The sequence below is a fragment of the Streptopelia decaocto genome, assembly GCF_964273445.1.
Source record: "Streptopelia decaocto genome assembly, chromosome: 1".
Classification (NCBI taxonomy): domain Eukaryota; kingdom Metazoa; phylum Chordata; class Aves; order Columbiformes; family Columbidae; genus Streptopelia; species Streptopelia decaocto.
The window spans coordinates 70,624,984-70,639,846 of NC_138663.1; the positions used below are offsets into that span (position 1 = coordinate 70,624,984).

Genomic DNA, 14,863 nt, shown 5'->3' on the forward strand with positions numbered 1-14,863 from the left:
GTTTGATGTATTTGTAAGTTAGCTCCTAATTGGTGAGTGATCTTTTTCCATGTAGTTATGACAAGTTCTGTTCCCTCAAAGTGCTGACACTATAGCCTGGATAGATGGAATATTTCTTCTGTTGCCTTATTTTTTATATTCCTTATTTATATTTCTTATATTTCTTCCTGTTGCCTGTGTGTCTGCACCTGCCACTCTGTGAAGGATTTCAAGTCCATCTTCCTCACAGTCCATGAGGTTTTTAATAGGCTGGATCAGTCCTGTAATGTACTAATAAGTATTTTCTTTCTGTGAGCAAACTTTGAAGAGCACTGACTTATATCGTGTTCATCAGGAGCCACCACAAGCACACAGGGTCAGCAGTATTCTCTCTTGAATGGCCACTTTTGCAAAAAGCCTAAATCTGTTTCCTTAAGCAATTGTTTTTACTAGGCTGATTGTCAGCTCTCTGTACTTTATCCAGGCTTAGGACAGGGCAACTCTGTTAAGTCAGAGCATGCTGACAGGGCAGTTCCTTTGGTTTTTTTACTATGCTAATCAGTCAGTCTGTATGGTGTGCTTATATCATCCTCACTGCCAGTGCGCTAAGGCAAGGACTACCTTTTTGTTCAGTATTTGTAGAGATAATTTCATCTGTCTCCAAGTCCACAGCTATATTGTTTAATGCTAATATCATATTATACTGGAATCAAAGGTCTCGCTGTTTCACCAGCAGTCATCTTGTTTTATCTTAAAAGACTAAGAAATGCATTTTTCAGAGTTAAAAGTGGAACTCTAGTGCTACAGCTACAAAGTCAAAATCTGTAGTTAAGAGCCATGAAAGACTTGCATGATCTTTGAGACAAATATGGAAGACCATCTATCACTCTTTAGGAACATGCTGAAGCATAAAACAGCAAGAAAACAAGTTTGTGTCATGGTAGTTGTTAAGTAGTCTGTGATAAAAGAACATACCCTGAAGAACAAGACATTTACCCAGAGAGGAAGACAAGGGTAATTATGGTCAGCTTTTCAATATCTAGCTTTTAGAATTTGGCTTCTGGACCAAAATCTTCAAGCTGTTTTAGATAGTTCAGGTCTCTCTTTACAGTGCGTGAGAGACAAATTTATCTAAAGGAAAAGGATTCTACAAATGCCTACAAATGGAGTGGGAAGGCACCAGAGAGTGTCAATAAGGGTGCCCTCACTCTAGAGTTGAGATGGCCATTTCTACTTGGGATTCACAGTCTAGACACCTTTTCCTGTGCTTGGTGCCTGAACTATTTTCTTGTAGTTAATGCCTGAATTATTTCCAAGGCTGAAGAGAGATCACTATTTTCTTTTAGCAAGACTTGGAAATGGAAGAAACTCTTTTATACAGCAGCTACATTGTAATAGACCATTCAACCATGATATGGAAAACCTAAGCTTCTGACCCTTTCTCTGCCTGGGCATACATTTCTATAGCCCTCTGACTCTTACAGCACAGCAAAAGCAAGGAAACACAGTCAGGAAGGGCTATTGCTACACAGCCGGGAAAAGCAAAGCCAGAGATAACTAGAGAGAAGCAGCACTCTTTCGCAGGGAACTCAGCTCATGCTTCCTGACTGGCAAGAGATGTGCACAGGCCTGGTGCAAGCCTGCTCTGTGTGCTGTGTGCATTCTGGTGAGACCCCACCTGGAGCACTGCATCCAGCTCTGGAGCCCTCAGCATAGGAAAGACATGGACCTGTTCGAGAGGGTCCAGAGGAGGCCACAAAAATGATCAGAGGGACAGAACAGCTCTGCTGTGAGGACAGGCTGAGAGAGTTGGGGTTGTTCAGCCTGGAAAGGAGAAGAGTCTCGGGAGAACTTATTGCGAGCCCCTAAAAAGTGGCCTATAAGAAAGATGGGGATGGAGTTTTTAGCAGGCCTCTTACGACAGGACAAGGGTCAATGGTTTTAAACTGAAGGGAGATTCAGGCAAGACATAAGGAAGAAGTTTTTTACAATGAGGGTGGTGAAACACTGGCCCAGGTTGCCCAGAGAGGTGGTAGATGCCCCATCCCTGGAGACATTCCAGCCCAGGCTGAACGGGGCTCTGAGCAACCTGATCTAGTTGAAGATGTCCCTGCTCATTGCAGGGGGTTTGACTAGATGACCTTTGTGGATCCCTCCCAACAAAACTATTCTATGATTCTAAGACTGATGCCTGCTTACACTTTACATTCACTTCAAGTATTTAAGACGATTTAGATTCACTTAGAAAACCATGGCTACTTGTTTTTCCTCCATGAACCACTCAATGGCTTTGTGTGGTAAGTGGAATGCGTCTCCAGACTAGTAAGGTCACAAGACACAGCAAAGTGGGGTAAAAGGAGTACCAGTGACTGGGAATCAGAATGACAAATGCTTTTCTTGGCAGGAAACCTGTTTTACATATACATGAAAGATAGCCTGAATTTCTTTGTGGGTCTAACCCAAGATCACAAAAAAATCTGCAGCAGAGGAGAACCAAACCCTTAAGCATCAGTACAGGGCCTGAAGGAAGGCTGCAGTGGTTTTGTCTTTGTTTTAGGCAAACCTTCTCTTGATTTGACCCCGGGTAATACATGAGAACCAGAAAGTAACATCAACCTGATTGGTCTAAGGAAAGGACCACATAAAGGGAAAAAACAAAGTAAAATTTGAATTCCTTTCAGCCTTATTAGTCTAAAATGTGAACTGGAACAGAATCAGGGGATGTTTAAAATACACATGCTATCTAATATAAAATATAAAGTGTCACATTCCTCCCTCTGAGACGCCAGGGAATTGTACTGTACTGCCAGGGAACTGTGTATTGAGTAATAGTGGAATTACTCAAAGAGGAATTAGTCTTTTGGAAATGATTCCCCAACTGCTGACATTGTTCAGTATTTTCCTTGTCACAGGATACAAAGTAAGCATCTGTGGAACATAGGAAATAGCCTGCAGTATTTCAGCATTAAAAATATCAGTGTTCTAAAGGGTCTTGGCATTTCTGAGAGGAACTGACTGGAGCATAATTTTATTTCAACTGAAATGTCTATCATTTGTGAAGGATGAGCTGCTAAATAAAGGCAAATTATTTTTTTTTTTTTCAGATTTGCATCCAAACAAAGCGTTTCTTACCCTACACCATTAGCGATGCTATTAAAAAAAAAAAACTTATTTCTGATAGTACTTGTTTAGACTTTATTACCTATTGTTTCCTGCTTAATTTTTGTGCTTTTGATGTACTATTTAATATTTGTTCCTTACAATAAATGTATGCTGTAACAGTACTGAAAAAATACTTGGAGTGGATTTTTTTTTAATACTGATTATTTATTATCAAATATTTAACTTATCCCTGCTTTAGTCAAATTTAATGAGTTATTAATACTAACATGTGTGTTACTGGGCTCTCTCTGGGCAGCAAAAAGGCTGTTCCAATAGTGTGTATGCTGCTGGGCATTCTCTGTGCATCATGAGAAGAGTTCCATCACCAGACAACATGACATGTGAGCATCTAAATTGTTACAACAGTATTCAATCTGTTCTATTTTTTACACCAATGATCCAGTAAGGAATTTCCTTGAAACTCTCTCAGGTGAAATAAGTGTTCCTGACAAAACCTCAACAGGGGTCAGGCTGCTGGAGTGCTGCTGAACCTCCTGTCAGGGATGTTTGTTCTGCATAAATGCATCGTGCATCCCCAGCCAGAATTTTCTTGTGTTGCTCTGTCTAGATGAGAATAAACTGGGTGCTTTTAAGGCAGCATATATTTTTAAATCCTGGTGCAGACAGGCAGAGCTGAATTTTAGTACATAATAACTAGGTAAGATGAATGGTAACCCACACAGAAGACTTTCAGTACATACCCAGCTGTATAAAATTCATGACAATATTGAAACTCCATCCCCTTTGCCTAGTTTCAAGGTCTATCGTAAATCAGCATTCATTCATTACTGTTTGCTAAACATTGTGCTTTTTGTCATAAAACTTGGCTCAAGTTTATATGTATGGCAGTAGATTTATAGTTGTATAAATCTAATCTGGCTGAGACTTCTGTTGCTCTTTGTTTGAACACACAGATTCCAGCTTTCGTGCAGAGGTTTTACCAGAATTAGTTTGAAGCCAAGCTCCGAGAGAATCTCAGAGCCTGGCAGCCCCTTTGAAACAAGCGTTTAAAAAATGGTTTGCACAAAGTCCCAGGAACAGAAACTGTAATATTTCACCTCTTTTTACCATGTCGCTGGCATGGGGCTGAAACCAGAATCTTGGACCCAACCATCCCAAACCTTGGAGAAAGTCTGGTTCATTAAGAATTGATATATTGCTCCAAACCAAAATCTGACCACTAATAGCTGTTTTTGACAAAACAGTTCTCTCAAAAATGCTGTTTTGTTGGACTTAAGACATTTTGCAAGAATGTTTTGATTTCAAGGAAATTTTAAAGGAGAAAGTCAGGGCAGTATTTCAGTAATGTAAAAAAATATTTGCTTTGATTTTTTTTTCAAAGTACTTGCATTTCATTATTTCATGATTCATTACATCATTATTTTATAAATATTATACTATAATGGAGTTACAGTGACATATCCTGGAATTATCAAAATACTTAGCTTACGTAAAATTTTGACCTTAACACTGCTGTAATAAAGGGAAAACACATATACATATCTAAGAATAAATGAGATAGAAGATTTCAACACCGGCCTGCAATTCAGTTTATTCACATGGAGCGCAACACAGGCATAGAGCTCCACTGACTTCAGCAGGGATTATTAGGGCTGATGTTGCATGGGATTATGCTGCATGTGTGATGAAATAAGCTTACTGATGTTCACAGGAGGACATAGGCAGGTTCATACCTCACATGGGAAACTGCAGGCTGCTTCTTCTCAGCTGGTGGCTGTTATCTTTCAACTTCTCTGTCAGGGACAATTAAAACACAGATGAACTAAGTGAACATGTTTCACTTCAACTGTAGCAGTGAACTGCTTTACATGGTTAGCACTGGTCTGTCCCCATACCTGAGATAAGCCGGGTCTGTGCTAGCAGTGATCATTTGCTGTGTACTTCTGCATCACCATGGCAGCACCAAAGAGCGTGGCTTTGCCACATCTGGGCCTCAGGGAGCATCTCGCCCTTCTCTCCTCTCATCTCCTTGGGAAAGGGAAGACACAGACAGGAGGTCAAACTGTCTCCTCTTATCTACATTTACATGAGTGATGTGTCCCTCTCTGATCATACTGGTTCAACCACCACTGACAAAGCGGAAGAAACTATCCAAAATAGGCACTAGCCTTGGTTGGGACATGGTGACCAACACCGCTGGCTCCCATAGCTGCTCAAACAGCATAAATGCCGAAACTTCAGCTTGACCCAGGCCAGCGGCTGTGCTCCTCCATTAGGGCTGCATTGGGGACTTGGAGACATTCAACAGAGAGGCACAGGTCAATGACAGTGTGGACAACAGATGACCCATGAACCAAACCGATGTGCAGTATAGTTTTAGACAGGCTCATCTGCAGAACCCAAGCCTTGGCATTTTCAGTCCTTCCCTGTACTTTATAGATCCTCTTTCTGTTTTTTACATATTCAGAGTACTATAACCATATATTCCATATAAGCTAAACATAGTTCCAAATATCAACATATACCTGTCATTTTATATGGAAAACGTACCTGCTTTTATTTTTGGCAAAAAAAGAGTTAATGCCCGGTGATGAATCCTTTGTGCTAGGAAGCTCTTGGATTGTGCCATTATCACTGCCAGCCCAGGTGGAAAATTTCAGGTACCGTTTCTGTTTCTAAGAAAAATCATTAAAAAGGTCATTCTCTTCCTTGTGGCAGGTATATTTATATCTCTTTTACTGAAAGATCTGCAAAGACATCCATGTTCTCACAGAAAACAAGCAACTGCCTTTTTCTTTTCCTGGAAGAAATGTGAGAAACTTGATGAAAAGTATTACTAAATAACACGGACTGCTGGTCTGATACCGACCACAGACTCCCTACTAACAGTAAAAGTCTCTTGATCCCTCCTTGCAGAGCACATGGAACAGCCGGTCACTGGTTTGCAGGTAAGACTCGGGTATTTCCTTCTTACAAAGTGTTTGTGATTTAAAACTTCAGCATGAAATTATATATATGCACTTCCCATAGCAAAGTCAAAGTGAAATTGTGGGGAAGCTGGCAGAAGACTCTGAAATTTAACAGAACTTTTCAGTTTTTAAAGGAAATTACCTAAAGCAGCCTTTTATTTACTTATTGATTCCAATCTCTTTACATTTCATTAAATAAAATGTTTTCCTGAAGCTATTTCTGCTCTTATAATTTATTCAGAAACAGAGAAGGGAGAAAGAATGACAAGTAACGAAAGGGAAAAAAGGCTGCTTGGTTGAAGTACACAGCAAAACAGAATAAAAACATGAAGGTACTAAGACTAGCAATTGTCTATTGGTAAACAGTGGCAAACAAACAAACAAAAATATATTTAAAAATACATTGAAAACACAGGGATCTGTACACAACAAGACTGGTTACCCAAGCCTATTTGTGTGAATGCATAATTAAATATTATATACAGTGAGTACTCTCACTCTGTTTGGGGACTGCCTCAACGGAAGGAACATGTATTTGAGAATTTGTTACATTATTCAAAACATGATGCCAGAAAAAAGACTTACTGAATGGTCTGAGAGATGCTTAGATGCTCAGGTGTGTTCACATCCAGTCTCACACTTTATCTTAATGTCTGGACAGAGCCCAACAGAAATCAAAGAAAAAGTATGGCATTTCAGGTCCAGCTAAATGAAAGGCTATTACTTTTTTTAATTTGTAGGGGTTTTGTTTGTTTGTTTGTTTTCTGAAAAGGAAGAACTAAACATATTTGTTATCTACACATACATTTTGCAGGGCGTCCAACACACAAAACCAGAGGAAGTGAGACAGTGTAGTCTTTATGTAATTACAAATACATACACCATTAAAACTACCTATTACATCTAGCTACCTATTACATCTAAGTTTTTGCTTACGTAAAAATTTATTTAAAAGGACTAAAGACATATTCAGCTTTACCCAATATAAATACTTCTTCTGTATCAGTTTACTATTCTTGTTGCATGATTCCCCAAGTTATTCAGAATCTTCTAGATTTCTCTTATTGAAATTTTGGGAAGAGCAGGAGTGAGGAACGCAATCAGGAAACAACATTTTTACATGCAAGTCTTACAGAACAAAATAGGTCCAAAATTCATACAAAATGCTGGAGGGTAATGCCAAAATACAGGCATATCTCTCAAAATTCTGATTGTGTCCCATATCAAATGATTCCTCAGAATACTTTGAAAGCTGAAACAAAAGTTTTGGAAAAAATACACTATCAATTGTGCTGGTGCCAATGGTATATTTATGCCTAGAAGCATACCTGTGCAGTCCACTGAATGCAAACTAACAGGTGTATTGAAACATATTTAAGGTTTTAAGTCGTGATTTTCAGATGGAGATGAAAATAAAAATAAAATGCATCGAATTACCAAACAGGTACCAAGAATCATAGAACAGAATCATAGAACCATTTCAGTTGGAAGAGACTCTCCGGATCATTGAGTCCAACCATAACCTAACCTAACTCTGGCACTAAGCCATGTCTCTAAGAACCTTGTCTAGATGACTTTTAAACACCTCCAGGGATGGTGACTCCACCACTTCCCTGGGCAGCCTGTTCCAATGCCTGAAAACCCTTTCTGTGAAGAATTTTTTCCTAATATCCGATCTAAACCTCCCCTGGTGTAACTTGAGGCCATTTCCTCTCTTCCTATCACTTGCTACTTGGGAGAAGAGACCAACACCCTCCATGCTACAAGCTCCTTTCAGGGAGTTGTAGACAGCGATAAGGTCTCCCCTCAGCCTCCTTTTCTCCAGGCTGAACAGCCCCAGTTCCCTCAGCTGCTCCTCCTAAGATTTGTACTCCAGGGCCCTCAACAGCTTCATGTCCCTTCTCTGAACTCTTTCCAGCACCTCAAGGTCTTTCTTGTAGTGAGGGTCCCAAAACTGAACACAAGATTTGAGGTGGGGCCTCATCAGCATCAGAAACAGGGAGTACCTCAATGTCTTTTTTATGATGAGGGGCTTCCTGACTATAGCCAGTAGTTCCACTGAATAAATAAATACCCCGGTCTTGCTATTGGATCAACAGGACTTAACCTGCTCTGTACTCTATTACCTGCTAAGGAACTCTGTAAGGAACAAAATTGTATACATGTTAGTTCATTTCCAAACTGGGGCCTCGTCTTGCAAGACAAACACCAGCTACAATGACTAAAGAATTAAAAAGAGTTTGAGGCTTTCCTTCCCCCATGTCACTGATCTGTATTTCCTGTAGGACTGAGGAAATTCCTCGATTCTACTCTTGAGGGAAAAAAAAAGCCACCTAAAATATTTATATATATTCAACAGAATTTTTATTGCAGATGCCCATATTTCTACCTAATACTCTCAACCTAACTGTATAGTCCATTGAGTTTAAATGAACCCATGTATTGCAATATTTTAAAGCCTTCCTGTATGAAAGACATACAGAAGTGGGAATCAGGGATCAGACTGGGTCCTTTTCAGAAACAAAACACTTGGGAGTTTCAGGTTGCAGACCAGGTGCCTGAAGAATTGCCTCCCTATATGCCAACTATGTTTTCTTCCTTGCACTCTCACATGCCTCTTACAAGCTTAAACATAAGCAGAAGATCCCGTACAGACTTGTCAATATTCTTAAAATTACAGAAGATTAGGGGCAGGACGTTGATTACCTACCTAGTCTGGAGATGAATGTCAGTCACAGCCTTTCCCAGTCATACCCATCTATTCCTAGATCTTTGCAAATAAAATCATGTTATTCTTGCAACCAAAACACAGTAGGGAAGAGGAAAAAATTTCCACCTCTGGCTGGCAGACAGAATTACAAAGTTCAGTTTGTTAGCAAAGAAGGAAACTATATTTGCAACCACCAGATAGTTCAAAAGGTGTTATGCAACTAAACTGAGCTGTTTCTTCTGTGTTAATAGTGTGCCCGAACAAAGTGGCAGACCTGCCTGCTCTCAGGTGACTGTACCGCATACTTTCAGAGCTGAGGTGAAACAAAACGCTGAGCTCACCATTATTCATCACATATTCAGGCAGTCTGCCTGGTTTGGGCTTAGAAGGACAAGAAACACAAACTTGAGACCACATAAAAAAGGTCTCTGAACAACTAAAAGCAACCTGTGCCTGTTGTCTCTCAAAAACTCTCTCTAAATAACTAAGTTTGAGAATGGTAATAACTATTATAATGTTATGTAGCTCATAAATGGCTGCTTCCTTCCAGCAGCTGCCCAAACAGCATAATGGAAATTGTTTGGAAAAAACATCCCCTGGCTCATGTCCCTGGCAGAACTGGCAGTATCCTCAACACCCAAGAGCTTGTCTCTTAAAACATGGTCCAAACTTTAGAGCATCTGTCGAGGAGAAAGTGCACTGATTAAAGCCCGTCACGTTGAAGAGATGATTCTGTTGGTGGCCATAGCAGAAGTGCTGTTGGTCCTGGCTTTGGCTGTGGAGTCAGACTCTCTCTGCTCACCCATGACCTTTTACAAGAACTGCTGGATCCGTCGCTTCCCAGGTCTTCTGATTGACCTGCAGGAATCGCAGAAGAGGGGAGCCCAAGTGCTGAAGATTTATGCAGAAGTCTCACCCCAACAGTGCAGCAGAACCTGCTGCCTTCTGAGGAATGGTGAGTGTTTGTTATCAAGGTTGTTGCACACACTAAAATTTGCATCATGATGTACGAGGAAAAACATACATTGTATACAAACATTCCTTTATTTGAAGAAGAAATGACAAAAAAAAAAAAAAGAAAAGAAAAAAGGGGATACATGTGTTTTTTTGAGGCAGGAAAAGCAGAGGCGTATTGTTAACTGTTCATTTATCTTCAGTCCTGTAGAAAGGAACTTGATAATCTGAATTTTTTAGAACACCACAGTAGAAAGAGATGAAAATCTTAGGGTCTGCTTTGAAATTTTAGATCTCCATTACAATGCTTGTGGGCAATGCTAACATTAAAACAATAACTCTTCAGTATCCATCACCATCTACTCCTGTAGAGAAAAATTAATGATGCTGATTTGAACAGGACTCTTCGTCACAGAGTGTGGTACTAAACTTGCATAGTATTCATGCATCAGACAGAAAAACAAACATAAAGGATACTATTAGCCAAAAACATCCATTCTTGAACAAAATCCAGAATATTGTATACACAGGTCTGAAGGCAAGGGTACAAACAGCTACATGCGATGCAAGTGAAGAACAGTTTTCTGTTGGAAGAAAAATCATCAATGTGAACAAATATCTGAAAATTGTGGTTTGTCAAACAATGACTTCAATAATACCACATTGTTAGTGTTTGCAAAGTGTTTAAGAATCCTTGAATAAAAGATACCACAGAAAAGCAAATACTACACAGATATTTCACAGAAATATTTGAACGGCTTTGTCTTTTAAACTCATGTTAAAAATGATACAAAGTGTTTATTGATGCCTAGAACTATTTCTATATTCAGAATTATTTTCTTAAAAATAGTCACTGGATTTTCAATTTCTTTATCCATAGAAGCAAATGTATATTTTATATATGACCTGTACAAATGCCTGTAACCTCAGGAAATACATCAAACTAGTCATGTGCTGGCTAAATATTCTCTAACACTACAAAATGTTTAGTCTTTTCAAAAAAAAATGTAAACCAACTGGTATATAGTAAAGCTAGAGCTTTGTATAATCCCTGTAAGATTGTAATTCTGTCTCCCTCAAGTTTTCTTCTATTGATTTGTTAATCATAAGTGTCTTTGTGTTTTCATAACTACTCTCAGCTCAATTTCCTATGACAAATAACTGGAAACTAATAAAGCCTAACTAGAGGTAGGTATAAGACAAGAAATTATATCTGTGGAAGAAAAATTGGTGATTATCATCATTCATTTAGCTTTAGCTTGCTGTCATTAGAGTTTAGGATCCCAGTTTGACTTATAAGTATTACTGGTTTTGTGTTACTTAGGCAGACAACCTTGATGTTTATATGTAAGCAGCTAAAAACCACAGGACAACATAAATTCTGTAACAGCACTTTGGCCATGATTTTTTCTTCAGTTGAGCCACTGAATTTGTACTGTTTGGGCAGACAGAGTGCATTTTTATTACAAATTTGTATTTAATTAATTGTATAAGTTTTTTGAAAATAATGCTTCTCTCTTAGGGCAGGCAAGTTCATTATGACAGAAAACAAACCAACCAAACAAAATACCCCCAAACCACAAAAAAACCCCACAAACAAACAAAACCAAAAATAAAAAACTAAAACAAAACAACAACAAAACCAAACAAAAACAAAACCAAAAAACCCCACCAAAAAACAAACAACAAACCAAACACACAAACAAAAAAAACCTCAAAACATCAAAAAAAATGAAATATTTTCAAGGTGTGTGTTCACTGTGTTAGTCTATGATACAGTATTGAGGCTTCTAGTTGAAAAAAATACAAATAATAGAGAAAAGATAGTAAGCACAGGCTTAGTGTATTTTCTTCCTTTTCTGATTCGTATATAGGTTAAAGATTTTATTTTGCATGATTTTTTCTGTTGTTCATTGCAGAAGTATTACAAATTATTTTCATTACTTACAAATGTGAGAAAATCTTCGGAATAAATACCTAAGTAAATGGAATACATTTGTAAAGCTAAGTATTTTCCTAAAAATTGATGTAAAATAAAGCTTTTTCATAAGAGTGTTGTGAAAATATACTGTAACTAAAATGCTTTTCCAATCTTTAAAAAAAAACAGTCACAGAATTATTTTAGAATTCTTTGCCTGAGGCAACTGTTCAGGCCTATTAATTCACATATTCTAGAGAGTTACATTAACAAATATAAATCTTAAAAGCTCACTTCATACACAAATTGTCCAATATAGAGACAGAAGGTATTCTACAATTTTCTGAAGTGCAAACTTAAGAGTCAGAATCAGTATCGGAAAAGTTCTCCTTAGCTCTTTTAATCATTTACAGTATTTGCTGCTATTGAAAGTGTCCTCTGCCCTGTCAATACTTTTTTAAATTGTAGGTAGCTGTATTAGTTGAGGTATGGAGGTTACATTCAAGGCAGGTAAAATAAAATCAATAAGACCTCCAAAACTTCATATGACTAAACCAAAACCTAACATTGATCCTGGTCCAAGTGTACTGATATAAAATAAAATTAACTTTTGACTTCACATTTTGATATCCTGTAAGCCTCTGAAAGAAGTGTCTTTCCTGCTTTATATACAAATATACTGTGACTCTAATGATAAGTAATGCAGCGTATATTTTCAGTCTAAATCTTAAACCACTCAGATTCAGGCATCTATATACTTTCTGGGTTTCAGTGACAGTTGTTCAGGCATTTTTTCATTATTACTTTCACCCTAATTTCTGGTGTGAGAAGATAGAACCGAACCTCCAAACATAAAGAATTGTCTAAACTACTCTATTCACAGAAACAGTCCAAAGGCAAACAAGGAAAACGATTGGGAACTGGCAGTGGCGCAGGATGTTGCTTACTTCTTTTTGTTTAGGATGTTTTTTTAATAGTCTGGTGAAATGAATGGTTGCAGTCCAGTTTCAAGTAGACAGGTACATTACACAAGAAAAGAAACATTTCAAAGTTGTCTCCCTCCATAACTTTACTTTTAGAAATGGTCCACTCACTGCAGCTGAGATGTGAAGGCAGGCTACTGGTATGAGGACTACAAGCTAAAGCATATGATTTTATTGTATCAGAGGCACACCAAGAATTCAGGTGGTTATTCTATTTCTTCTTCTTAAAATAAGAATATAGTTATAAGTAGTTCTGCTTTACTGATTAGGTGTTTAGTGAGTTTGCACAACACTGAGAGAACCATAGATTTAAAGTACTATGGAGCTGCCCAGTATTAGCAATCTTCTGATGTTAAATAATGTAATAACATGCAAAATGCAATGTTCATTATGCCGATAAGCTCAGCTTCACTCTTTTTGTATTACAGTTTCCTGCAATCTGGCAGTGTTTTACCATGGAGCTATTCATGAGAACATGAATTGCCTGCACATGTCTTGCCCAGCATTGGAAAGTTGCATCCTAAAGGCTAGAATCAATGTCATTTTGTACAACATCACAACAGGTAACTAAGCATTTCATTTCCAAAGGCTGAAAACACAGCAACTATAGCAAATGTTAAAATTACATTAGGTCAGTTGCTGTGCTAAAAGATCTTCTGAAGTAACATACAGTGCTAAAAAAGCCTAAGACTTTTTTCCTTTTCATTAATGTACCCACTTTTATGAGTATTTTCCCCTTTTCCTCCATTTTGTATTTGAATAAGGCCCTTGAAGATACACCCTGTTTCCAGGCTTCATGTTCTGAGTACCTAATCAATACTATGCTTGAGGAAAATACAATACCAGATCTGAGAGACTGAAAGGCGATGCTGCCCACTGCTCCTGGTCCCCAGATCCAAACTGTAGCAAGGCTGGAAGCATATTCCCATTAGGCACGTGCACAAAGAGCACACATACACACCACAAGTAGATATTTATATACATATATATACACAATCAGCCGCACAGGTAACACAGACAAACTCATAAAGCAGACACACAAACACAGGCAGACACCAAGAGCCTCATCCTGCTTTCTCTGGCTGCATAGGATGGAGATCCGATAATTAAAATGTATACATTCATACAGGTACAATGTGAATGCCCCCAGCAGCTGGGCTGAGGTGCTGAGTCTCCCTCTTTGCTGTCACTTGGATGTATAAGCCCCTGAGAATGCAGCCCCCCTCCAGTCGCTGGTGTAGACTGTCAGACACACAGCTTGCTGGGACTCCCCTAGATCCCTCCCACTTCTAACCTTTGGTTCTCTCCCTAAGCATCCCATACAATGCTTGTGCAATCCCAAAATGCACTTCCCTTGCACCCCATAACATGTCCCATAACCTGAGGCAGTGACACGCCTATTCTAGAAGGTGTTCATGGATATTATTTGGGCTCCTCAACCTGCCATTGTTCCCATGTGCTCTTTTTGTGGGTGTGCAGATGAGCTTTTATCATATAAACTAACACTGTTTGTTATTTAATAGGGGTTGATCCAGATCTTATTATATTTGAAAAACTGACATCCAAAGATCCAAATATTCACTCTACACCAAGCAAAAATGAAAAGCAAAACAGCACAAAGACCACCGAGTGGGAAAGATGCCAGCATCATAATGCCACATCAAGTTCCCTTCTGCTCCAAACTCCATCTTCTACGACTAGCCAGAGCCCAACAGCAACCGCTTACACCTCCAGCACAAGTCTGATGGTCCAAAAAACTGAAGTTACAAGTTATTCCAGGCCAGAAACCTTTCCACTGGATGATCATTTTGCTAAGTGGACAAGCACAACTTCAGTAAGCACCAAGTCAATCACCAGCTCAGACGAAAAGACTTTACACTCAACTTTGACATCCAAGTCTGCCAAGGTATTATCCCACATGCCCACTCCTCCTCGTCTGAACAGCAGTAAGCAGCACTTAAATGAAACCAAAGGCTACAGTGGTAGGAATTATACTTCGGATAATGAGGCACCTGCTTGGGAAGCTGCAGCTTTGAGTATCTGGTTGATTCCTGTTGTTCTTTGCTCGTCTCTCATCTTCCTTTGCTGTTGTACTGTTGCTTTCACAGCAGGGCGTTGCAGAAACAAGAGAGGTCAGTATAAACCCATAAGGAGGAGAACGGTGTCACGACAATTCATAAAATATACTACTGTCAAAGGTAATTTGTAAAATAATGTTGACATCCTT

The 14,863-nt window shown here is 38.8% G+C and overlaps 1 protein-coding gene across 1 annotated transcript; it reads left to right on the plus strand.

The window, feature by feature from the left end:
• Window positions 1-9,483: 9,483 nt before the first annotated feature.
• MANSC4 (MANSC domain containing 4) lies at window positions 9,484-14,845 on the plus strand (the record flags this gene model as incomplete). Its single annotated transcript, XM_082057706.1, has 3 exons — window positions 9,484-9,736; window positions 13,065-13,199; window positions 14,160-14,845. The coding sequence occupies exons 1-3, from the start codon at window positions 9,508-9,510 to the stop codon at window positions 14,843-14,845; spliced, it is 1,050 nt and encodes a 349-aa protein (XP_081913832.1). The 5' UTR covers window positions 9,484-9,507.
• Between the last annotated feature and the right edge of the window lie 18 nt (window positions 14,846-14,863).